Source organism: Haliotis rubra, unplaced genomic scaffold (assembly GCF_003918875.1).
Source record: "Haliotis rubra isolate DU_JTF1 unplaced genomic scaffold, ASM391887v1 Scf700, whole genome shotgun sequence".
Lineage (NCBI taxonomy): Eukaryota > Metazoa > Mollusca > Gastropoda > Lepetellida > Haliotidae > Haliotis > Haliotis rubra.
Genome location: NW_025767414.1, coordinates 278,090 through 303,993, shown reverse-complemented (window position 1 = coordinate 303,993; position 25,904 = coordinate 278,090). Strand labels below are relative to the sequence as shown.

Here is a 25,904-nt window from a genome sequence, read left to right as displayed (position 1 = left end):
ATTCACATGAATAGGAAAGATTCTAGACAGAAATACACGTGACCAATCATTATGCAGTTCCATACATCAAAAATTGTTGGTCAGGTGACACAAAATACTTTAATTCCTTACAAGTTAATTTGAATGAGCAGCAATGCTAAGAGTAAGCGATTCCTATCGGTGTGAGGCCATTTCTGAACCCCTGCACTAGTGCGTTATGAAAAATATTCCCTGTGAAATTTGATCCACTTTATTGATTTTCGCAAAACAGGTAGAAAAGCGTAATTTTCACAGATTAAGTGTAATGGCGTAATTTAATGATTAAAATCGTAATAATTACGCCCAAAGCATAAGGGTTGGCATCTCTGCATAGAACAATAGGAGTGATACCTGAAAGAGTGAGTGAGTTTTAGTTTTACGCCACTTTTAGCAATATTCCAGCAATATCACGGCGGGGGACACCAGAAATGGGAATCACGCATTGTACCCATGTGGGGAATCGAACCTGGATCTTCGGCGTGACGAGCGAACGCCTTAACCACTAGGCTACCCCACCGCCCCGATACCTGAAAGAAATAAGACTGAGCAACTAACCCATTAACATAAAAGCTCTTAATGTTTCATAAGTCAAAGAGACCAACTATGAAGGACAAAATTGACAGTTGTGCAAATAGTTGCATATGCAATGTATATTCACGTGCACAGGGGCAAAGAAACTGAAAGGAGAGAATGCGAGGACAATACTTAGGTATCAACCCTGAGAATAAACCCAGCAAACAAGGCATATTCCTATATTCATTTAAAATTCCACTTGGGGTATGACAGCAAGGTCACACGAATGTTCTGTGTGGGAAATATACTGATGGTAAAAGGTTAAGCAACTCCTATGTTCATGTTGATTTATTCGTAGGTAATTAGATTTGAACCTAATGCGTTTGCACATGAAAAGATACATGAACACTTCACTCAAACACACCCAACAGAATGAGACCAGATATCATGCTGCACGTGGATAGTGAAATCCGCGAAGGCACTCGCGACTTGCACAATACAAGTTTGATGACTGGTCTTGTACACGGCAAACATGGCACGGATGCTTCACGATGGCAGATGATAGGCATGAGGGAAGCAGGCATGTCCCTGATACAAATTCCAGGGCACTTTCACGTTAGTTAGTCAGTGGTCAGCAGACTGTTATCAACACACAGAGTGACAGGTGATGTGAAGGACATACCTCGTCATGGTCGACCCAGGAAGACCAGTGCACGTGACGATCGTCGTTTGGTTAGAATGGCGAAAGATAATCCTTTGTCTTCTGATCGTCTCTTCTTGGATGCCAGCAATCCTGGCCTTCTCATGGTATACATCAGCCAGCACTTCGTCCTTTCTCCAGGAGCCTGGCCACATTATGGTTTTGGTCCTCAAAATCCATTAGATTAGGTTACTGTGAGTGAGTGAGTGGGTGAGTGAGTGAGTGAGTTTGATTTTACGCCGCTTTAGCAATATTCCAGCAATATCACGGCGGGGGACACCGAAATGGGCTTCACACATTTTACCCATGTGGGGAATCGAACACAGGCCTTCGGCGTGACGAGCGAACGTTTTACCCACTAGGCTACCCCACCGCCCCTAGGTTACTGTGGGTGGCTGCATGGGTATCTCATTCTGATAAGGTTGTGAAGTGTGACACAGGTTGTGACGATCTTTCTGTGTGTTTCTGTTCTCTTATTCATGGTTCTGAGCAAGACTCTGAACGTGTGTGCCAGAATGCCAAAGACGTTCTCAACTACACGTCTGGGTCAGGTTCCACAAAAAGATCGTAGCGCTAAGATGATCGTAACTCCCATAATTTACGACTGACGTAGCACTACGATCGCTTTGAGGAACGGGGCCCTGGTTCTTGAGAGTAATAATTAAATAATCTCTCATGTTGTTCCATATTTCGAATAGAAAATTGGTTCATCAGACGCTTGCTGAGGCCAAAAGCATTGTCCCCGGCTATGAAATTAAGGCACAGGAACATCCCCAGGTAGACGCTTTTCATCAGGCAGGTTGGATGTGTTGTTCTCACTCTCCAGACCTTCCTGTAGTTCTGATCTATTGTAGATACTGGAATCATTGCTGGAGCCATCATATGATCAGTCCTCAGAAACATGTAGTTTGCGTCAACTAAGGCCATGAGCACAATGGAGAAGAAGCCCTTGTAGTTTGTGTATACAGAGCCAGTGTTCCAGGGTCAGTTGACTGCCACATGCTTGGCATCCAGAGCACCACAGCAGTGTAGGATCAGCCATCTCTTCTCAACTTGAACTTGGCACCCCACCCTTCAGTTGTAGTTGGACACTGAATCGCCTCAGCAGCAAACTCAGCTTTGATTGCATCGCAAACTTCTCTGATGATGAGTGAGATTGTATTTGGAGCAACTCTAAAGTTTTATGACAGACTTGGACAATCATCACCGCAGAGGAGAGTGATTGTCAGTTTGAGACCAGGGGGGAGTGACCTTCGGTACCATGTGTACTTCTTGATTATTCCGTCCTCTTTCCTTCTGAGCTGGGCGGTGGGGTATCCTAATGGTTAAAGCGTTGGCTCGTCACGCCGAAGAGCCGGGTTCGAATCCCCACATGGGCACAATGTGTGAAGCCCATTTCTGGCGTCCCCCGCCGCGATGTTGCTGGAATATTGCTAAAAGCGGCGTAAAACCAAACTCAGTCAGTCAGTCAGTCCTTCTGACCTTTGTGTAATTGAAGAATATCTTCTCCTCTTCAGTTCTCACCTCATCAAGTAGAGTTGTGTAGTGGCCATAACGACATCCCCTCCACCACCACAGTTTCCTCCTGCGCCTTTATTTGCTCCTGCCCTGGAAAATCAAAATCCAAACAAGATAAGTACACAGTTAAATGATACAATGACAAATAAAAGCAGAGTGCAATATGACAATGTTTACCTGTAAGAGGAGGTGCTGGGCCTGCAAGAGCTGCTCGCCATGCTCTCTGCGGTGCATTATCAGCAGCAAGGATGCTGCCTTCTTCTTTCTGGTTGTCTCATCTTCATATGCTATTGTCTGTGGATTCAGGAAAATACTTAGGATTAATCATGTGAAATGCTGAGGAGTGACACAAGCCTCACACACAAGTTGCTCAAGAAGGACTCGCGGCGTGGGAGTTGCCCCAAGGGTGCCCTTTTATATGTCCACGTTACCATGAGAGCTGGGAAACACTTGAGCTACTCAAACTCAGCCCTGCCAACCGACACCATGGTCCATCGAGACGGAATCGTAATGCAATACGATGGCTATTCGCAGGTATCACGAGGGCTGTTCGTAGTCGTGTTGCCTTCTTATGACGATCGTGCAGCATCTTGTTTCCTTCGTATTATCTTCGCAAGGTGAAAATTGCCCGATGGTACCGATGGACAGACGAAGGCAATACGATGATGACACAAATTCACAAGAAGCCATCTCGATGGCCATGAGAAGGGCAAAATGGAGACACGTATGCATCACGAAAATGAACCTTCGCACAGGGTATCGGGGCTTTTTGGCATGCCAAAGATTTTGCCCGCTCTCCCGATGTTGCAGCCGGAGGCTTAAGATGCCCTTACGAATGCCCCGATTGCTTTACGATCCTTTGCGAATTTGCACATTATCAAATTCGCGTTTCCATCTTATGTCAAAAGTAGAGATTGCGATCGGGGTGTTTACCAGTAGAGATTGCGATCGGAGTCTCTACCAGTAGAGATTACGATCGGAGTCTCTACTGGTAGAATCTCCGGACCTACTAGCAGAGATTGCAATCGTAGTCTCTACTGGTAGAGACTCTGATTATATGGAATAACCTATGCAAGCTTATGCAAGCAAGTGAATATTTAGAAAGACAAACTTTATTTTCATATTTTCACCACCTGGTCAATTCCTCACCTACCGTTTCCCCACCCGGTCAATACCCCACCCAAATATATATCTGGTCGGTCATTCCCCCACCTTCTTGTTTTTCGGTGGTTATTTCACTCAAATGTAAGAATGAATGAGCAAGAGGAGTGAATGAACAAGAAGTAGAGTAAAATACATTTCATTCTTAAATATCCATGTCCCACCTGACAAAGTCAGTACATCTCATTGATGTAAATACAGCTAGTTAGTTATTTGCTTTATTTAATGTTGCACGCACAACTAAGGGGGAACATGAAATAGAAATTTTGAAAGGGTGGTGTTACTACCCAAAAATAACAACTGAACAAATTTGAATGAGAGGCCGAATTAAACAGGTATAAAATATGAAACAGATAAAGAGTAATAGAGATTTGGAATTTAATATAGATGTAGTGTAATAAATGGTTATTGTTAGTGTTATTGGTTGAGGACAACCAATCCATGTTTAAAAACGGTGGGCAGACAATAAGCCCACTAGGATAAAAAGCCCTCGGACAAAAAATCCTAGGCTAAATGCCCTCGCAGGACAAAAAGCCCTTGCAGTTAGTTATTTACTTTATTTAGCGTGGCACGCACAACTAAGGTATTTCGGCGACGGGGTAGTACGTTATTAAGAAATGAGGGGGAACAAAAAATAGAAATTTTGAAAGAATGGTGTTATTACTACAGAAACTTGTTAGTATGTTTAAAAACATATTTATTAAGTGAATAATGATGAACATATAAAAGGTAAAAAAATGAAGTTAAAAAGAGAAAGATGATTTGAAAAGTTAAAATAACATATATACATGTTTGTAACAATTTTTAAAATGATAAAAAGTGGAATTATTGTATTATTGTTTGTGTTACTAGATGGTTTGGTATAGTTTTGTATGAATAAGATATTTAGTGATTGTTTTAATTAATTTGGGATTTGTTAGAATGTTGAGATCAGAAGAGTAAGCATTGTTGAGGTACTGTTTTAAAGCATTGGTAAATGGGGTTCTTTGTTTATTATATTTTGAGCAGTAAAATATACTGTGGGCTATTGTTTCAGGAATTTGGCAAGTGATACATTTGCCGTTTGGATGTTGGTTGATTTTGTGTAAATAGTGATAAAAATTGCAATTTTGTTATGGCAACATCAGTTCGGCGTGTTTGGTGATAATTTTTACATTTTGTATTTAGTGTTTGTTGAATTTGGTAGAGTAGATAATGTTTTCCTTTTTTTGGCCAGTTATAATTGAATTTATTTATTATTATATTGTTAACTTTGTCAGGTCTGTTTTTGAGTAAGGTATTTTCACTTTTTTGAGTGGAGTCCAAGTTTGGCAGCTTGGTGTCATGATGTAAATACAGTGTTACAAACCATTTTTATTTTATTTTGATATTGTTTACAGTGAGATGTTAAATGTTTGTTATCTTTAATCCCCTCACTCCAACATATCAAAGTCTAAGTTAAACGCAGGATGTTTATTCACATGTAATTCAAAACTAATAATCAGTAATTGTTATAAAAACACTGCTTTCCACAGAGGTGGGGACATGACCAGGCGGGGAATTTCTATATATATTAAAAAACGCATGGTATCATATTGGTTTAAAGTTGTTACAAATACAAACAGAAATCTACGACACCAGTATACATACGTTTTCTTACAATATCTTCTTATCGCCATGGATTGTATTTGTCAAATCTGTTCTAGATGATTGTGGTCTGTCGTATGTATGGTTTAACCCACATATTGTCGAACACCAATGGGTAATTTCCTCAGTTTGTAAACGATTGTCTGATCAGTTCATACAGAAATGGCAGGCTTATCGGTCAACTTCGCATAAAGGTTACCTATATTGCTGTAGAGTTAGTCACTCACGACGTGCGAAAAGATGGGATGAGATCAAGACTAACTACTCATGGATCAGGCATGACTTGGTAAAACTTTTCCTCGGCACTTGCCATGAGTGTTCTACACGCAGCCCCCCTCTAGAAACCTGCATCGGGGAAGCCCATCATCTCCCTTGGATACCTGACCCGTGTCCAGACTGACTTAATCGACATGACCAGCAGACCAGATAGTGACTTCAAGTGGATCCTCCATATGTGTGACTACTTCAACAAGTTCAGCTTGACACACCCTCTGACGTCCAAGCGGTCTGCTGAAGTTGCAGAGAAGCTTGTCCAGACCTTCTACTTGTCCGGCTGTCCTCGGATTCTGCAGTCAGATAATGGGCGGAAATTTGAATCTGCTGTCATCAATGACCTCTGGAAGGACTGGTAAGTGTCAATGATTTTATATGTGGGATAGCAGTATTGGAAAATGCAATCTTATTGATATTCCATGTTTTTTATTTTTCCAGGTATGATTATCCTTCATGGGCGACCTCGTCATCCACAATCACAGGGCTGCATGGAGAGGGGGAATGGAGATCTGCAGCTTAAACTCGGCAAGTGGATGGAGGAAAACCCGGACGGAGGCTGCGTCCAGGATCTTCGTCATGTCACATATGCCATCAGCACTTCTACTAGCTCAACAACTTGGAAGTCATCGTATGAAGTCGTCTTCGGCCAACCTCCCCGAACTGACTGTGCTGTACTGGAAATACTGGATGAGCGGGGCATTCAAGATGAGGACAGAACAGAACAGATCTTTTCATCCACAAGTTCAAGATTCCATCAACCCACTGACAAACCAGACTGCAAGTGATTCTGCAGACATCAACCAGACCACATCCCAGCCAAGTGATTCTGGCGTACCGGCTTCTGGATGGTGCAAAAACAGTCGGAATAAACTGGAACCAGAGTGTTTGGAAGGACCACAGTACATGGTGAAACAGATGATTCCCAATATCAGGGAGTGTTCCAGATAACAACTGTGGAGGAACCGGACTTCATTCCAGCTGGAACACACTCCGGCACAGCGATGACTCACATAACATCACTGCAACAGGCTAATTTGCATATCACGTGACCGGACTTTTCTCTTGTTTGTAAACAAACGCGCATATTCATAATAAGAAGAGACTGGACTCACGAGAGCTTTTCGGCGCTCTCTTCATAACGTTTTACATTGTTACATATATATTCTTCCACAACTGCGACAGTAAGGTCTATGGCAGTACATATTTAGATATCATCATCAAACTGGCTGCATCGTTGCTCTCCATCAGCTTCGATGACAGCACGTGGAGCCGTACAACCTATGTAAACAAAGGATCGCTACGCAAATCGAAATAGTGTTACACGTTTTTTGATATTTTCTCAGTGAAATTAAACCATTCTATTAAGATGATTAGTTAGATGTGTAGACTCTTTAATGTGTAAATCTTTACACTATATTGAATGGACATTGCAAGATGTGACGAATCGTTACATTTTTCTGGCCTGTGGCAGAGGTACTATGCTGGCTTGCCACACGGAACTCTGGGTAGGAGAGTCCAGCTTGAGGTAACCCAGTTGATGAACCACTTTCTGTTGGCCAGTTCATCGTTTGGGATATCACTCAAGCAGTTCCACTAGAACTTGACACACCACACAGCAAGGTACGGAAAATTTCAACAGACAGCTATCTGAAGGCAGCCAAGCAGCAGCAAGATAATTATGATGCCAAGTTGAAAAGTACTTCTTTCAATGAAGGGGACACTGTTGGAATACGCATTCACGAAGTGGATCGCACAAATACCGACCCTCGACTTCTGCCATGCAAGGTCCTACAGGGAAAGATGCAACATACAAGTTATATACAGCACATGGTCGTCTGGGAAACACCATTGATCCAGAGGAGCTGGTTGACATGCATAATGGGTTTTTTTCATCACTGCAGCATAAGGATATCAACAGTCTTGACAAAATCACCCTCACCCAGGCTTCAAGAATGAACAACGGCTGGACAGCAAGTAGGACACAAGGCTCAAGTGTATGTTCTTGCAAGGGGAGCTGTGTAACTACCAGATGTAGGTGTAAAAAACAAGGAATGAAATGTTCAACAAAGTGCCACCCATCAACAACTAACGATGAGTCAAAATAAAGTTTTGATTACGCAATTGATCTTTCTTGTAATCTGTTTTGTAATATATGTAAATATTGTAATATGATCTCTCAAGTCACATTTGTATTTTTAGTCCTTAATATATCTGTTGAATTGGAAACACTTTAGTGTTATATCTGAATAAAATGCATAGTGCTGTTCAGCAAAAGTGTCTTTGTTGTTTGCCCACAGATCACTCTGAGTTTCTACCGGTTGAATTGGAAATTGTACTGGCAGAATCTCCGACGGCTGCAATCTCTACTAGTAGGATCGGAGATTCTACCAGTAGAGACTCCGATCGCAATGACGACGATTCTACCAGATCGCAATATCTACCCTGACACATATGCATGCTGAATCATTCCTCACGGGTTTATGTTTCATTAATTACATTTATTATTTTGTTTTATCTCAAAATTCGATGAAAAATAAATCAAATCCCAATAATGATCACTTTATTCGAAGAAAATGAAAGAAAAAGTTGAATGAAATCTTCTAGATTTGATAATATCAGAAACATTCAGACCGGCTGGAGTGGGTCGCTTTGCCGCCAAAAGGTCTACGACATGTTGTTATCATATGACATCATAATCGTAAAATGACGTCATCAGTTCCTGTGTGCTTTTATCAACATTGATAAAATGGCCGATGTACGTTGACTTCCCAAGGGCCGAGGTTTGTGCATGAAGCGTTTTTCCTTTATAATCGGTCCAAGTAAGAAACTGCCCCGATCAATGTTCTTGGTTATCTTACATCTGTTGGTTATGCTTGGTAATAGTCTCCGATAACACTGTGTATTATAAATGGCAATGTTATGTACGGGGTAACGAATACGCTCATGGCCAACCTCAAAAAGCACAATCTTATGAATCTAAATATATTCTTTCAGGGTACATTCCGAGAGCGACATATTTGCGAATGAACAGGAGTCTCAAATTATTGCGTATTCGTAAACTGTAGATTTCTGTATCGCCGAGAGGTTGAGTGGATCATTCTATAAATGCATATTTTTGTAAATATTACCGCGACCTTCGGTATTCTGAACGTTTCTGAACCCCCGTGAATGTATTCTCATTTCATAGATCTTGTATTGCAAGAAACGGTAAGATTACAGAATACCGGATACCTTCCGCCATCTTTGAAAGCACGCGAGTTTACTTTTGGTTAGGGTTAGGGTTAGGGTAAGGTTTAGGTTTAGGGTTAGGGTTAGGGTTAGGGTTAGGGTTAGGGTAAGGGTTAGGGTAAGGGTTAGGGTTAGGGTGACGTGACACTAAACAATATGGCTCGTAGGTATCCGGTATTCTGTAAGTGTACCCAAGAAACAAAAATATCAGTAAATCTTATCATAAAAATATAATAAGGCATCACACTTACTGTAATAGACTTTTCAGGTCCCTATTTGGTTCATGTGACCTGTTTACCGGGAACAGACCCGTGAAGACCCGAGTTAGAATTGGTCTTCAGCAACCCATGCTTGTCGTAAGAGGTGATTAACGGGATCGCCTGACTTGGTTGACACATGTCATCGTATCCAAATTGCGTAGATCGATGCTCATGATGTCAATCACTGGATTGTCTGGTCCAGACTCGATTATTTACAGACCGCCGCTGTATAACGGGAACATTGCTGAGTGCGGCGTAAAACAACAAACCAAACCAAACCCTGGAATTTCTGTTTGATTTCGTGACATACATTCGTTTGTTTTATTACCACACTCAGCAAGAATCCAACTGTATGATGTCACCCAGTGATTGGCCCCGCAGTGATATTGCTGGAATATTGCTAAAAGCGGTGTAAAACACAATTGTTGATACCATGAAAGCTGATCCATGTAAATAGAAAGTGATGACATGAGCATAGAAAGATGCGCCTTCTCCTACAGACTAGGGAATCCGAAGAATAGTTGTTATTCAAATGTGGCATAACTAAGTACATGTTTATGATGGCTGTTGATCTCAGATGAAAACTGAAATTCAAGGCCTTTCCAAACCAAGTGGCTGCTCCCTCTAGTATCCTTTTCTATCAACACGTTATTTCTTCCTCTCCAATATTCCCGAAAGCAAGTGAAATGTGTCGATGTAATTTCCCTATCTTTCCACTGCCAATATTTGACCTTATTATTGTTTCAGGTCAATTTCAAGGGACCTGTTGATAATTAATTATCCTGATGGGGTGTGTGGGGGGTGGGTGTGTGTGATGATTTTTATGGAGAAGCATGTACAGTGTGAATGGGGACACACACACACAAATAATAAGAAAAAACATTTATGCATTTAGTAAGTGAACCATTATGAATGGTCCCTTATAAGGCTGTAACGAATCACTGGCATATTTGTTGAATCGAACCGAAGCCCTTCATGAATTCAATTCGTTATTCGTGGTCACCAGAACCGAATATTAACGAATATTTACGATTTTTTTAAGGGAGCATGTTTTACTTGAACCCTTGTGTACTTTTGGAAAGTGAGATATGCAAGGATTGAATATGTACTAGCAATGCAGTAGCGCAAGTCATGTTAGTTGGCCAAGGCTGCACATGGTACTGTCCACTATAACTATTACATACCAAATTTGAGTGTCATGAGATCACTGGTTATTGCTGTGACAAATAAAAACTGTCAACATGGGCGTTCCATATTGTAAATCAATCACTTAACAACAATATTGTATTCGTGAATAATTATTAGTATTCGTTACCCAATATTCATGATACGCATCATATTCACCACATGGTGTATTCGTTGCAGCCCTACCTTACAGTAAGGCTATATAAGCTTGGTCTAACTGTGCCCAGTCATCGTGTGTAAAATGTGTTGGCCTCCTAATCTTGCTTGTTTACTGACAGTGATGCTTTATGTTTCAGATGAAGAAGCTGAAATATTAGCCAGCAAGATGAAGGCCATTGGATTGGGTGTTTTCCTCATCTCTTTGGCTGTCACAAGCTCAGCGATCCCCTTGACTTTGATAAAGGTAACACTGAGGACTATGTTCAGGAAGCATTGCCATTGTGTTTGAACAGTTTCAATACTCCAAGTTATGGAGCTGTAGGAACAGTTTAGTGTATACCTCCGGCACAGCAACTCGGTCTTTGGCGATTTGATAAAGACCAATCAAATGCATCCCCACGGAAAGCGCATGTACATGCCTCCTACACACATCAGAGATATGGACAAGAGCTTTTGATATTTGTGAGACCTTTAAAATGCGATATATTCATTGACGGGTGCGTAATTGTCCGGTTTTCGATCATGTCACCGCATTTCTGTGATGAACCGTTACATATAATATAGTAAGGGTGTGGATACTACACCGGGGCCTAGTTTATAAATTTTCTGACCTGCAGTGGGGGCCTATGGCGTGTAACTGTCTACAGCGCCGGAAATAGCAATCAGCTGTGCAGCGCACACGTTCCCCTACCGGTGATTTAGTTAAAACGTACCCGATAATATTCTGAGATGAATTCTGATGCAGTGATCTTAAAAAGACAGTAGCTGAAACTATTGTTTGATAAAGAGAAATATATTGTAGTATTGTGTCATTTTCATTGCAGGTTGTGCTCTATAAATGTAAAATATTTATAATCACAACTAAGGTTATGCGACAGCTTTTTTGTGCATTGCCGGATAGTTTTTTTGCACAGAAAAATTTAACCCGTCACCGATGAGGTTTCGCACAATCTCGCTATTTCCATGCGAAAGCAGTCGGTTGACATGTGATCGTCCAGCTACACTTATTATGACTTTTGGCGAAACAAAATATGTATGCGTATCCATTTACTGTCCATTACGCCTGGAAAGTTTTGCAATACTAGCAAAACTTTCCTGCCCGCAAAACTTTGTCGATTTACAGTATACATGAAAACTGTTAACATTACATCAATCTAAAATACAACATCTTGCTGTCTAGTTGTCATATACTGTCTAGTCGTTTTTGGTTTGGTTTGTTGTTTTACGCCGCACTCAGCAATATTCCAGCTATATGGCGGCAGTCTAGTTGATGCAGGCATAATTTTAAGGGCATTTTATGTTAGAGGTGGTCTTGTAGCATGTAATACAGGTCTTTGCTGTGACCCTGGTTTTTCTCAGGATCGTGTCATCCCGCAGTTATGTCTGTCGTCTGCTGACTGTGAAGTCGTCAATCAAGTGTGCCTGAAGCCGCAGGGCCAGAACTACGGACATTGTATTGTGAAGGTATATAGATTTATAAAGATCATATATTTGTAAAGTTCGTAGTGCTGAATATTCTAAAGATAGGCCAAGTTAGCTGCTAGCTGTCTTCCTTGAAAGATGAATTTGAATTCGGCAAAATTGATATTATTTTACTATTCAAAAAGTACCCGTGAAGATCCGGCATAGAATTGGTTTTCAGCAACCCTTGCTTTTCGTAAGTGGCGACTAACGGGATTGGGTCGTCAGGCTCGCTGACTTGGTTGACACATGTCATCGATTCCCAATTGCGTAAATCGATGCTCATGTTGTTGATCACTGGATTGTCTGGTCCAGACTCAATTATTTACAGACCTCCGCCATATAGCTGGAATATTGCTGAGTGCGGCCTACACAACAAACCAGCCAAAATTAACTATCTAAAATAGAAAATGTACTTTGTAATGGAAGTTGAAATCTTTGATAAGCTTGATTGAAGTGGCTTGGGTATTTGATAGGGATGCCGCCATCGAAAGCTTTCGTATATATTTTAACGACTAAGAACGAATCCCATATATCAATTTCATAATATATTAAACATGCACTAGTTAAAAGAAATGAACTGTTTAAAAAACTATGTGTAACAGTATATTATGTACATACTCTCTTGTATATGGGCTGGAGGCATTTTTGTACAATAAACCTTTTGACTTGACTAGACTTGACTTGAGACTGTAACTTTGAATTACCTTCTAAACAGTCTCTTGCTCTGTGGTGACCGTAGGGGTAGCCTAGTGGTTAAAGCTCACGCTCCTCACGCCGAATACCCCTGTTCGATTCCCACGTGGGTACAGCGTGTCAAGCCCATTTTTAGTCACACACGCCTTGATATTGCTGGAAATGTACTGATGGTGTCGTAAAATCCTACTCACTCTTGTGTTGTGTTTCATAACAGGGGGCGAAAACTGCGACAAACCAGGCAATGACCACCCAAAAGCCAACACCGGGTGTTCCAGTACAATCCACGAAGGCTGAACGCCCGAAGAGGGAAGTCATCAATAAGTGTATGTATGCATTCTCATTGCATTGATTTATACCGTGAAGATCTGGACTAGAATCTTCAGCAACCCATGCTTGTGGTAAAGCCGCCTTCACGCTGCAAACTAAGTTTGACAACACATGTTGCAGTGTGTAAAATAAGGCCCGTCCGACCGCCAGAGACGGGTTAGATTTCAAACCGACGGTCTAGTTTTACAGCTAGCCAGCCCGATGGTCTGGTAAAAATTAAGATGTTATTTACACCAGAGTCTTATCTTGGTGTCTGGTCTGGTTAAATCCATTTTGGACTGGTAACATTTTGAAGTTACCAGCCCTGATGTCTGACTGGGGTTTTGGCATATTTCATACACTGCGTGTTGTCAAACTCGTGTCTGAGAGTGTGAACATTCCACCAACTCGCCACCAAACCCATGGTGTGAAGTGCTGTCAAACTCGTGTTGTTCAGAAACAACCAGTTGCAGTCAACAAAACTGTTATGTTACCGCACCGATAGAGCCATGGTGCTCAAATGACACGAAAGTTTGGCAACATGTGTTTAACGTATGAAAACGCGAGTTTGACAACTTTTAAAATTTCAACAATTAAGATGTGTTGTCAAACTTAAGTTTGCCGTGTGAAGGCCGCTTAACGGGACCATGTATTCAGGCTCACTGACATAATAATGATAATAATAATGTCACTTATGAAGCGCAAATGTCCACACACTTATGAATGCTCAATGCGCTGAATAGAATTGAGGAAAAGAGTCAGTCATAGGCACTTTGAAACAGGTGAGTTTTAACTTTTGACTTGAAGGTTGAGAGAGATTCACATAATTTGATTTCTAAAGGTTAAGAGTTCCAAAGAGTTGGTGCAACATAGGAGAAAGCCCTTTTCCCATACGAAACTAGGTGGAATTTGGGAACTTGTAGTAGGTGCTGATTCTGGGACCGGAGTGATCTTGATGGAATGTATTCTGTGATGAGTTCGGTGAGATATTCTGGAGCTTGATTGTGGAGACAGCTGAAAGTGATGCAGAGAAGTTTGAAGTTGATTCTCTGTTGAATAGGCAACCAATGTAAGGATCTGAGAACAGGAGAGATGTGATCAGATTTAGTCTTCAGAGAAATAATTCTTGCAGCTGTATTCTGTACTTTCTGTAGTCTTGAGATATTGTGTTTGCTGAGGCCGATCAACAGTCCATTGCAGTAGTCTAGTCTGGATAGCACTAGACATCTGACTAGGATGTGGGCACATTCTCAGGATGGTTGACACTTCATGGTCTCCCAATTGCTTCCGCTCGTTTGATACCAATACATTAACTCGTTTAATAAAAATGGTATTTCACGGTCCGAAGGTCGTTTAGTACCCTCTATATATATCACTGAACCTACTGAAAATGTCTAGTTTTGACTAGAACTAAAAAAGTAAGGGATATTCCATTTTGGAATGATATTTGGGAACCACGATGTATGGTTGTGTATGGATTTAGAAAATGATTTCATGTTGTGAATTTTGTGTAAGCGTTTTTCATGATGTGTACGTGAACATGGTCTGGGTTGAAATTCTTGTTTGTCACCTTTTATATGAACCCCTGTAAGACTGCTCTGTGGTGCTAGACTGTCTCTGAGCCGCATTATTTTCCCTTCGTCTCTTTCTGTAACGCTTAAGCCTTAAATGAAGCAAGTCGAGATTTCGTCAGGTTCTGATTCTCCTGTTTCAATGAGCTCCTTTTTAAAGGAATTGTTTGTCTCTATCAAGAGTTTGTATATTAAGAGAAGTCTCTGAAGTTAGTCTACTGTGATACATTATGAATATGTGTGTGGCGTGTGGTCTTGTACGGCGTGTGGTCTTGTGCGGCGTGTGGTCTTGTGCGGTGTGTGGTCCTATGCATAGAGCCAAGGTCTCAAATCAGGTTGAGCAACGTTGGTCACAGACAGTCCATGGATGCGTGTCGTGTTCGACAGCTTGATTCCTGAGAGTTTCTAGGACTTCAATCCTGTCCCACAACAAAGTACACGTGACACATGTGGTCTCAACTTAGGCAAGTGTGTTTGTTTATAATTGCCTGTTCACCCAGCAGTGAATGGGTACCCGGTCGGATAAGTCATATGAGCACAGGCAGCTTGGGTTGTCCGGGGGAATAATGTCTCAGCTTTCAGCATGCACATGCTTTCAGTGGATACATACACTTTATAACTTATAATAATTATTATTTTATCATATCAAATATTATCCGGCAGCTGCCCCGGCTAGTGGTTTGGAGACTGATGTGGATGTTGTCTGGATGTATGGAAAGACTTGTGTGTCTTCTACCGACTGTGATGCCGTCAACCAGGTGTGCTCCATCGCCAGTCATCAGGCCTATGGACATTGTACTGCCAAGGTAAGACCTTGATGAATTTACTAGGGATGGTACGTTTCACTCGCTTTCATGAATTGGATTCGTTATTTGTGATCACTCGAGAACATTCGTGAATATTTTGTAAATGGGTGTTTTACTTGAATTTGGGAGTTATTTATCAAACCAAGATATACCCAAGTAAGGGAGGATAATAGTCAATGCTTGACAGTAATGCCAAAATGGTGTTTAAGAATTTCTGGAAATATATGGGGGTAGAGCTGCATCTGGGACGTGTGTTTATGTACAGACTGACCTCATATAGTGGAGGTGAGGTAACCTAGTGGTTAGAGCGTTAGCTCTTCTCACCGAAGACCCGGGTTTGATTCCAGACAATGTGTGAAGACCATTTCTTGTGTCCCCCGTGTGATATTGCTAAAAGCAGGGTAAAAAACTAAAAATCACTCACTTACTCATATATATATAGCTGAAACGAATGACTAGCGTGTAACAAGATTTGAAATAGATGTGCTTCGTCACTTGAAACGTGGGTATTAGGATGCGCTCTGTGGAACAAAACAAAATTTCATTTGCCGGTACTTTTCGCAGTTAAATTTGGCATTCTTGGAATGCAATACAATGTTCATCTGTGAAACAGTTTACAAAATCTTTTAAAAACATTAGAAGGGGAACTTCAGTGTGTAATGAACGTGATTGAAATAGTCTCAATCACAATCCCAGATGGTAATTTTGAATTATCTATTCCGAATGATTTTGATAGCAGGAACAGGAAAGCCACAACTACACCGCACCTAGTCGTGCCCCGGATGTCGCAGAACAATTGGAGAAGTTAGGAAGAAAGATCGATGGGCTGACACCAACAGGACAAAATAAGACCAAACAGTTGCAAAAGCGCTTGCAGCGGGACAGTGACTGGATTGAAAAAATCAGGTAGTTTGTTCTATCAATTGCTTGGTTTGTTTGTTTTGTAAATATAAATGCTTGGTAACTTTACCTCTCTGTCTGATATTAACCAGGGTTAGAATTGGTCTTCAGCAACCAAGCTTGTCGTAAGAGGCGACTAACGGGATCGGGTGGTCAGGCTCGCTGACTTGGTTGATGCATGTCATCGGTTCCCAATTGTGTAGATCGTTACTCTTGCTAATGATCACTGGATTGTCCGGTCCAGACTCGATTATTTACAGACCGCCGCCATATAGCTTGAATATTGCTGAGTGCAGCTGTTTAGGGAATAATAGTTTAGGGCGACACTTTACTTTGTTACACTGCACCACAACAGGGAGGAGACTTTATTTCTTATATACGTTGCTAATGCTGGGGACGGTGGGGTAGCCTTGTGGTTAAAGCGTTCGCTTGTCAGCTGAAGATCCGGGTTCGATTCCCCACATGGGTACAATGTGTGAAACCCATTTCTGGTATCACCCGTCATGATATTGCTGGAATATTGCTAAAGCGGTGTAAAACTAAACTCACTCAAACCCTTTACCAATGCTATGTCACGATACTTTTCAGGCCACAGCTCCAGTCCAGGATACTGTCTACCGGGGATTCAACCAAAAAGTATCGCAAGCGATCCCTAAATCTGGATTTAGATCTAGACACTGCTTTGGAAAAAACTTTGTCCGACTTGGAGGTCAATAGGATAACCAACAATGTGAAAGTGAGGGCACCCATGTCGGGTAGAACCAAGGCTAAAGCATCATTAAAGAAAGCGTCAGAAAAGAAGGATAATACTGGCGTCAATGTGAAGGGGGATGTAGAGATCCATGTAACTCACCACGTCATTCACACCACAGCTGATAACAGAACACTTGGAAACTCGTCCAATACGTCCAGGGTTGTGAAAGCCAATCATTTACATGGGATTGAAACCAACTGGAGAAGGATCATTAATGGTAAACATGATTTACTGAATGCATCACTTCCTCGCCAGCAGCTTGGCTTACATCAGATGGGGACTCTGTTGGCTAGTGTGGCCAAGGCTATAAAACATGACATCAACAGAGATCCCTTCAAACACGGCGGTGACAAATACTATTCTGGAGATTTTAGTGACATTCAAAAGAAGAATCGTCGTGGTCATGATCATGCTTTTAAATATGATGACACGGATGATCTTCGTCATAGATCTGATGATGATAGGCATGAGAATGAAAGATGAGGAGGATGAGGACGAAAATGATAGTAAAAAGGATGAAGAAGGAAGGGATAAGAGGAAGGATGATAATGAAGATGAGGATGAAGAAGGTGATGAGGATGAAGAAGGTAATGAAGATCATGATACCGACGAAGAGGAGGAAGATGAGAATTCGGATGAGGATGAAGAGGATGAGTCAGAGAATGTCAAACATAAGAGGAAGCGCTCTTACGCCAATAACGCCAAAGCATTACACAAAAATATGAAGGGTTCTCGTAAACAAAAGCGAAGTTTTGGTATTGTTCAGGAAGCTGTCGAAGCAATATTTTCTGACGATCGTCATCGGGAATCAGAAAAGTCGAGCACAGAGTCCGATGAGAAGTCAGACAGAGACAAAAGAAATATCGGATCATTGGACGAGTTATCTCCCGTGTCTCACTATGAGACAGCTATTGAGCAAGATGCACACCCAGAACTCCCATCAAAAATCCCTGAAATACAAGCGGACGAGTTATCTCCCACACATCTGCCCTCGCATCAAGAGGATTCTCAACGCATCTCAGGTAATTAAACATGCAACATACTTATTTTAAGTAACTGTAGCAGGGCGTGGAGTCATCCCACAGATGACATCCTTACCTTGTCAGCTTGCTGACGGGGTTAACCTCTTTGGTCATGTGGACAAGGCGTCCGACTTCGGATCAGGAGGTCCGTGGTTCGAATCCCAGCACGGGACTCGGAAATTTAATGGCCGCTACATTGGCGCCCAACGTGGGGCTGAGCACGTTCATATCAAATTTGAGCAAAATAAGTCTCAGTACCCAACTATGCGGCTCGGGACGTGCCTTCTGTTGACGGGGGAGTATGTAGCAGGGCGTGGAGTCATCCCACAGATGACATCCTTACCTTGTCAGCTTGCTGACGGGGTTAACCTCTTTGGTCATGTGGACAAGGCGTCCGGAACTCGGAAATTTAATGGCTGCTACATAACTCATTTGTACCTTGTAATTAAAATATGTATGTGTGCAGATGTGGTCCCGTGGCTATATGGCCGAAACAATGCCGATGCGACGTAAAATCACAACTCAACTCAAATCAAATCAGTTAAACATGTACTGTGTAACTATTATTTTTCCCAAATACACTATGAAACTCTCGTAGTCATGGCAATTGACTCACATGGCGTCTGTAGCTTTGGGAAAGGGATTGATAGTTCTCATGCTGGTGTAACAATACAGATAAGTTTTTGGGTTAAAGTTCAGAATCACAGAGTTTAGGTCTGGGGTGTTTCTGAGTGAGTGCGTGAGTGAGTTTAGTTCCACGCCGCTTTTAGCAATATTCCAGCAGTATCACGGCGGGGGACACCAGACATGGACTTCACCCATTGTGCCCATGTGGGGAATCGGTGTTGAGAAAACGTAATTGATCTCCGGTTCTTTTTTCCTCATATTCAAACGACTTACAAAGTTTGTTTATTCTCTTCAGACTGCCGAAGCTTTTTAATTGATCACGAGTTGTTCGTCTCTGTGCTGGACTTCTGTAACACTTTTTAACATCTCGCGATGACCCTGACCTTTTAGCTACATTAAGCTCAAATTTACAAAGCAGTTTCACATATTGAAGTTTACTGTAAAGAATGAACAAGATGAATTAATGCCCAAAAGAAAAATCCTCATATTTGGTGGTAATAGAAATGATACGGAAAAAATACATACATTTTATACTGTTTATTTTACTGATTGGTGACAGCTACTTACCGTCCGGTTCCGGAAACCGAATTTCCGGATTATCGAGGCAAATTATCTAGGCATAGATTGGTAACAAGCTAAAATCGTCCGGGAGACGAGACATCCGGATTATCGGAGTCCGGACTAACGGGGCTTCACTGTAGACCTTATTAACGTCCCACTACAACATGTGATGAATATAAATGTCTTGGCGTATCTTTTGTAATGAACAATCTGTAAAGAATCATCACAAATCTTTGCCGACAGACCACTAATGCAATGCATTTTGTCTTACGTGGATATTATCGTTCTATACAGTGCCAGTAAGGCCAGTTTGATGTTACAGTGAAGCCAAACCTGTGTGTGAAAACTGGGGTGGGGGAGTGGGGGTGCTGTCAATATAAAACAAATTCTTTTTTTTTAAAGTCCATGTATGCTTTATGTTTATGAGTGAGTGAGTAAGTATGGGTTTACGCTGTCATTAGCAATATTCCATCAATATCACGGCAGGGACACCAGAACTGGGCTTCACACATTGTAGCCATATGGGAAATCGAACCAGGGTCTTCGGTGTGACGAGCTTTAACCACTAGGTTATCCAACCGCCCTCGGAGCTATGTAAAACCAGGATGTGGTTGGTGTTTTTTAGTTAAAGCATAGTTATTCGTCTTTCTTCATGTAGGTGCAATTTTGGTCTCTCACTATTTAGTCTTTTTGCTGACTTTATATGTACCAGTTTTTCCTTGTTATTTTTCTGTTCACTGAAGCTTTCTTTTTCAATCGAAAACAATGGTTAAAACCAGAAAATCTGAAGCACAAGGGCTTGTTTACGTGGTGTAACGGCAAACATCCTAATTCTTGTTTAAGAGTATCTCTCTACAAAAAGGGATGTCAGATCTTCTGCTGTTTAATGTACTATATGTGATCTGGGTTCCCGATCCACAAAGCGTTCGTAATGTTACGACCTGTCGTAACTCTATAATTCACCATAAACTTGCGAATGTCGTAACCCTACGAACGTTTTGTGGATCTGGACCCTGGATAAAGTTCTTGCTAAAGAACTTATACAAAGACCTCTTGTTTACTGTTACAGCCAGCAACAAGTGGAGCGAGTGTAGTGTCACGTGCGGTCTGGGGATCCGGAAGAGGATGAAGATGTGCGCAGACATGCGCTGCACACCCGGAAAGAAGCAGATCAAACCATGCATGATGCCCATCTGCTGATGTCGATGTGTCCAGCGTTGACCATGGCGTCCTGGAAAAACCCAAACCTCTTTCTCAAACCTCCAAGTGAATTACATTTGATAGTGACGCCATTTGATCAGGAGCCTAATTCAACCTTGGACAGACTCAAAGCGAAACTGCTACAATTCTCAGACGCCCCGGTTTCTAAATCATTTTCTATGGAATATAATTACAGTAAACTATGGTTATTTGGTTATTGAAACACGCTTATAACGAACAGACGGATATGACGAACTTCTTAGGTTTCGACTCTTGCTGTACATTATATTCGAGTGTAACAAGCTACTTTTATAATGAACTGAAGATTATGGTCCCTATAGGTTCGACATAACCGTAGTTTACAGTGTGTTGTTAGGTGATTATTTCTTGGATAATTGGATTACAGAATGTTGTCTTGTTCTACATTGTCGGTAGTGAACAAACCAATTTCGACTTCACTCATGAAACACATAAATATTGCCATATTCTCACCTGCACGTCAAGCGGCACGTTCAAGGGTAGTAACTCGTGTCCGTCTACACAGCTTCAAAATTGCCCTGAACACTTCGCTGTGTATTTCCTATTGATATGAGTGAGTGAGTCTAGTTTTACGCCGCTTTTAGCAATATTCCAGCAATATTATGGCGGGGAAACCAGAAATGGGCTTCACACATTGTACTCCTGTGCGGAATCGAACTAAGATCTTCCGCGTGACGAGCGAACACTTTAACCACAAGGCTACCCCCCTATTGATAAGAGACGCGCAGGGTAGAAATTGAGGAATTTTTTTCTATTTGCTTTATACATTTCATTGTTTCAAAAAGTAATATTGATTATAACATTCCACGACTAAAATAAAAACAAAAAAATAGTGAAATTATTTTTAAAGAAAGGGGTTGGGTTGTCGTGAGAAACAGGAAATTTACTTACCGAGCTCAAACTATTGTGCGTTGAGACCCTAATGACATTGTTGTAGCCGACATCCAAGAAGCAGTGCGGTTGACAATAACGGACTTCAAATCGTCAAAGACCCACTTTTACGTATCAATAAAAACAAATAGTCCCTTGCATGTGTCCTGAAATCACGATGTCACTGCATTGTATGTACATGATGTAAATAGTTGGGGATGATTACGTCGTCATTCGTTCATCGTCATTCGATCATCCCGAAATTGTGTCCTCCATTCATCCTGTAATTTGTTCATTCATCTTGTAATTTGTTCATCCCGATTTTGTGAATCTGCGGGTACCTGTATAATAATGCTTAACATTTTAACCGGGAAAGGAATGAATGGATATCACTGAATATGTAATCAGATAACTATGAGGAAAAGCATATTCATGCCAATGAAAGGATATCACTGAAAATGTTATCGGGTAACTGTTAGGAAGAGCATGTTCATGCCAATGAAAGGATATCACTGAAAATGTTATCGGGTAACTGTTAGGAAGAGCATGTTCATGCCAATGAAAGGATATCCCAGAAAATGTTATCGGGTAACTGTTAGGAAGAGCATGTTCATGCCAATGAAAGGATATCCCAGAAAATGTTATCGGGTAACTATTAGGAAGAGCATGTTCATGCCAATGAAAGGATATCCCAGAAAATGTTATCGGGTAACTATTAGGAAGAGCATGTTCATGCCAATGAAAGGATATCCCAGAAAATGTTATCGGGTAACTATTAGGAAGAGCATGTTCATGCCAATGAAAGGATATCCCAGAAAATGTTATCGGATAACTATTAGGAAGAGCATGTTCATGCCAATGAAAGGATATCCCAGAAAATGTTATCGGGTAACTATTAGGAAGAGCATGTTCATGCCAATGAAAGGATATCCCAGAAAATGTTATCGGGTAACTATTAGGAAGAGCATGTTCATGCCAATGAAAGGATATCCCAGAAAATGTTATCGGGTAACTGTTAGGAAGAGCATGTTCATGCCAATGAAAGGATATCCCAGAAAATGTTATCGGGTAACTATTAGGAAGAGCATGTTCATGCCAATGAAAGGATATCCCAGAAAATGTTATCGGGTAACTATTAGGAAGAGCATGTTCATGTCAATGAAAGGATATCCCAGAAAATGTTATCGGGTAACTGTTAGGAAGAGCATGTTCATGTAACAATGAAAGGATATCCCAGAAAATGTTATCGGGTAACTATTAGGGAAGAGCATGTTCATGTCAATGAAAGGATATCCCAGAAAATGTTATCAGGTAACTGTTAGGAAGAGCATGTTCATGCCAATGAAAGGATATCCCAGAAAATGTTATCGGGTAACTGTTAGGAAGAGCATGTTCATGTCAATGAAAGGATATCCCAGAAAATGTTATCGGGTAACTATTAGGAAGAGCATGTTCATGCCAATGAAAGGATATCCCAGAAAATGTTATCGGGTAACTATTAGGAAGAGCATGTTCATGTCAATGAAAGGATATCCCAGAAAATGTTATCGGGTAACTATTAGGAAGAGCATGTTCATGCCAATGAAAGGATATCCCAGAAAATGTTATCAGGTAACTATTAGGAAGAGCATGTTCATGTCAATGAAAGGATATCCCAGAAAATGTTATCGGGTAACTATTAGGAAGAGCATGTTCATGCCAATGAAAGGATATCCCGGAAAATGTTATCGGGTAACTGTTAGGAAGAGCATGTTCATGCCAATGAAAGGATATCACTGACGACGTTATGGGATAACTTTAGGAAGAGCATGTTCCTGTCATGTGAAGACATGATATTTTGTACATAACTTGTGTGATAGCATTGCATTTGTAACATATATATGTATAGATTATATCGTTCATTGTTGTTATATAGTCTTTTGAGTTTTTTCATTGCAACGTGTGGATACCAGGCCAGCGAGATGAATGATATTTTATGCCTCAGCCAGCAGTATTTACAGCTATACGACAACGGACTGTTCGCCATACAGTTGAGTGTAGACAGCTCTACGAAATCAGTGGAATGATTCAGCCGAACATTGCAACCCAACCACTCTGTTTTCAACCAGTTTGTTTGGTTTAAAGCCGCATTCAGCAACATTATAGATATATGGCGGCGGTCTGTAAATAATCAAGTCTGGATCAGAGAATCAACAGCATGAGCATCGATCTACGCAATTGGGATACAATGACATGTATGAACCAAGTGAGCGAACCTGACCACGCGATCCCGTTAGTCGCCTCTTACAACACGCATGGGTTACTGAAGATCAATTCTAACCTGGATCTTCACGGGTGATAGGCTTCTTGTTAAAAGCTCTAGAAAGGTTTTGAAAGTACCTCCAGTATTATCTTTTTTACTGCCAGTAAAAATAAAGAATGATAATATTGGTATTTTTTAAACTGAAATTACTAAAGGACAAATACTTTAAGTATTTCAAATATTTTAATAGTTTTCTGACTGACACAGGGATGACTATATATCCCATGGTATTACATGTCGATGTACCAGTAAGTGAAAAACTATTGCAAGCACCGTTGAATCAAATCACCTCACCTAACCACATCTCAAATATTAGAGTTAGCCTGAACATATTCCTTCAAATTATTAGACTTCCTTTACTCGGAATATCTTCTGTTACTGTTACGTTTTGCTTGGAATAGCATTCTTACCAAACATGATACTCAAAATTAATTCAAGTATACAGACAATGAGACCAAGGGTATCTCTGTCACCCCATTTTAAAGCCCTTGGTGTTCTGGGTCACCATCACTATCTTGTTCCTAAGAAGTGGCCGTATGCATATGTCGGGCGTAAATTCTAGTCCGGGCGTAAGTAAATATGTGCGCCCGGACGTAACGTTAACCGGTATGCACATAGTAGACGTAGTTAAAGTTACGCCAGTCGTAGCGCTCTATATTTACGCCACCTACCCAGCAGGCGTAAAAGCCAGGCGTAGCCTTGTAATGTAATGCGGCACTGGATGCCGAGTTTTTATCAGGCGCACATTTTCAAAAGTTTTTAAAAGTGAACGTTGTGCGAGAATTGCGCTCGCGTGGTCCTGGATCTGCGTACGGCTATAAAATTACACAGAAATGTAGAATATTTAATTTCATATCCGTTGGTATAAATATAAGTGCGACTACCTCGGCGGTTTGAGAAATAGACACTGCTAAATGTTGTCTAAAATTTTGTTACGCGTTAAGAAACTGTCAATTTCTCCGCTTTTTGTCGTGCACCGATAAAAGCACTCTGCTACGATTTTTTTAATTTGGCATCTTTACAGAAAGTGTGAGCGAAGAAAATACAGCCTGATATCTGAACGACATAAGTGTATATGAATTGGGTTTATGTGCTAATGCATAACGTTAGACGCTCAACATTAAAAATGACTCGCAATAAGTGTCAAAAATGGATTTTCTTCTATGACGTCAACTGACGACAGAGGTCATACACGTATAAAGATATAAGGGGCATAACTGAGTTATGCTTAACACTAGGTCAATGTTACTCAGATCACTTGGAGAAAAGTTGTTGTGGATACTTACGCTATATTTTCGTTATGTTGTGTTCACGGTGAACCAACCTATTCCATTACAAAGTTCCCCAATGTGAGCGGATACGTTTTGGTAGTTTCACAATTTATAAGAAAAGATGGCAATGTACTACTTGAGAAAGCAGAATAGCGATTTGGATGGCCCTATCCGATATGTAAGTTAGTTCTTAGATTCCCATATTCTCCTGTTTGTGTAGATGTATATTGACTAATTTTGCATCATTATTAACGGAGTACTAGCCATATCTTCAAATGTACTGAAATTACTGATAATAATACAACATTTTAGTTGACCTCATGGCTTGTTATATATATGCATTTTGCGACGTCGGAAAAAGACGACATTGGTTTGCTGATTAGTATATATCTTACCTAAATTCCATTAATTGTATGAAAGGTCTCGGCTTCTATGTCTGAATTTAACACTCTTTAGACCAAACATAAAATGAATGATTTTACCAATTAAATAGTGTCCTGAATATATCAACAATTAGACGGTTTGACTGCGTATCTTATTGTGAGCAACACGCGCACCTGTTTGGCATCAATTTAACGTAAATGAAAAATAATATTTCACAACACCCAAATATTTTGCAGTTATGGCTACGTGTGCCAATTTCTTATGTAAATATTATTCAAACAATCAAACCTTTCAAAGAATAAAAACGCCTACCCTATATCCAGGTATAATATGGTATTGAACAAGGCTAAATGTATATACTGAAAATAGTTTGATGAAAAATATCTGAACGATACGCAAAGTATACATCATAATACTGAAAGTGTAATCGGAAGGATAGGGCGATTGTGTTTACACTTGTTCAACCGACCTTCACCTCAAAGAAATTGTC

General features: G+C 40.8%; 1 protein-coding gene across 4 annotated transcripts; it reads left to right on the top strand.

Annotated features, from left to right (window-relative positions):
* Positions 1 to 8,536: 8,536 nt before the first annotated feature.
* Positions 8,537 to 22,639, top strand: LOC124258869. Of its 4 annotated transcripts, none has more exons than XR_006893704.1 (9): positions 8,537 to 8,589; positions 10,779 to 10,885; positions 12,001 to 12,105; positions 13,013 to 13,124; positions 15,342 to 15,484; positions 16,221 to 16,390; positions 16,973 to 17,625; positions 17,656 to 18,160; positions 20,418 to 22,637. XR_006893704.1 is itself a non-coding variant. In XM_046692961.1 (7 exons), exons 1-7 carry the CDS (start codon positions 8,598 to 8,600, stop codon positions 17,619 to 17,621), a joined length of 1,317 nt encoding a protein of 438 aa, XP_046548917.1. In that variant the 5' UTR covers positions 8,557 to 8,597; the 3' UTR covers positions 17,622 to 17,647. The 4 variants fall into 4 exon arrangements, 1 of the variants encoding a protein (XP_046548917.1); XR_006893703.1 differs by having other exon boundaries at positions 8,557 to 8,628; positions 20,418 to 22,639; XR_006893705.1 differs by lacking the exon at positions 12,001 to 12,105 and having other exon boundaries at positions 8,557 to 8,628; positions 20,418 to 22,639.
* Positions 22,640 to 25,904: the final 3,265 nt, after the last annotated feature.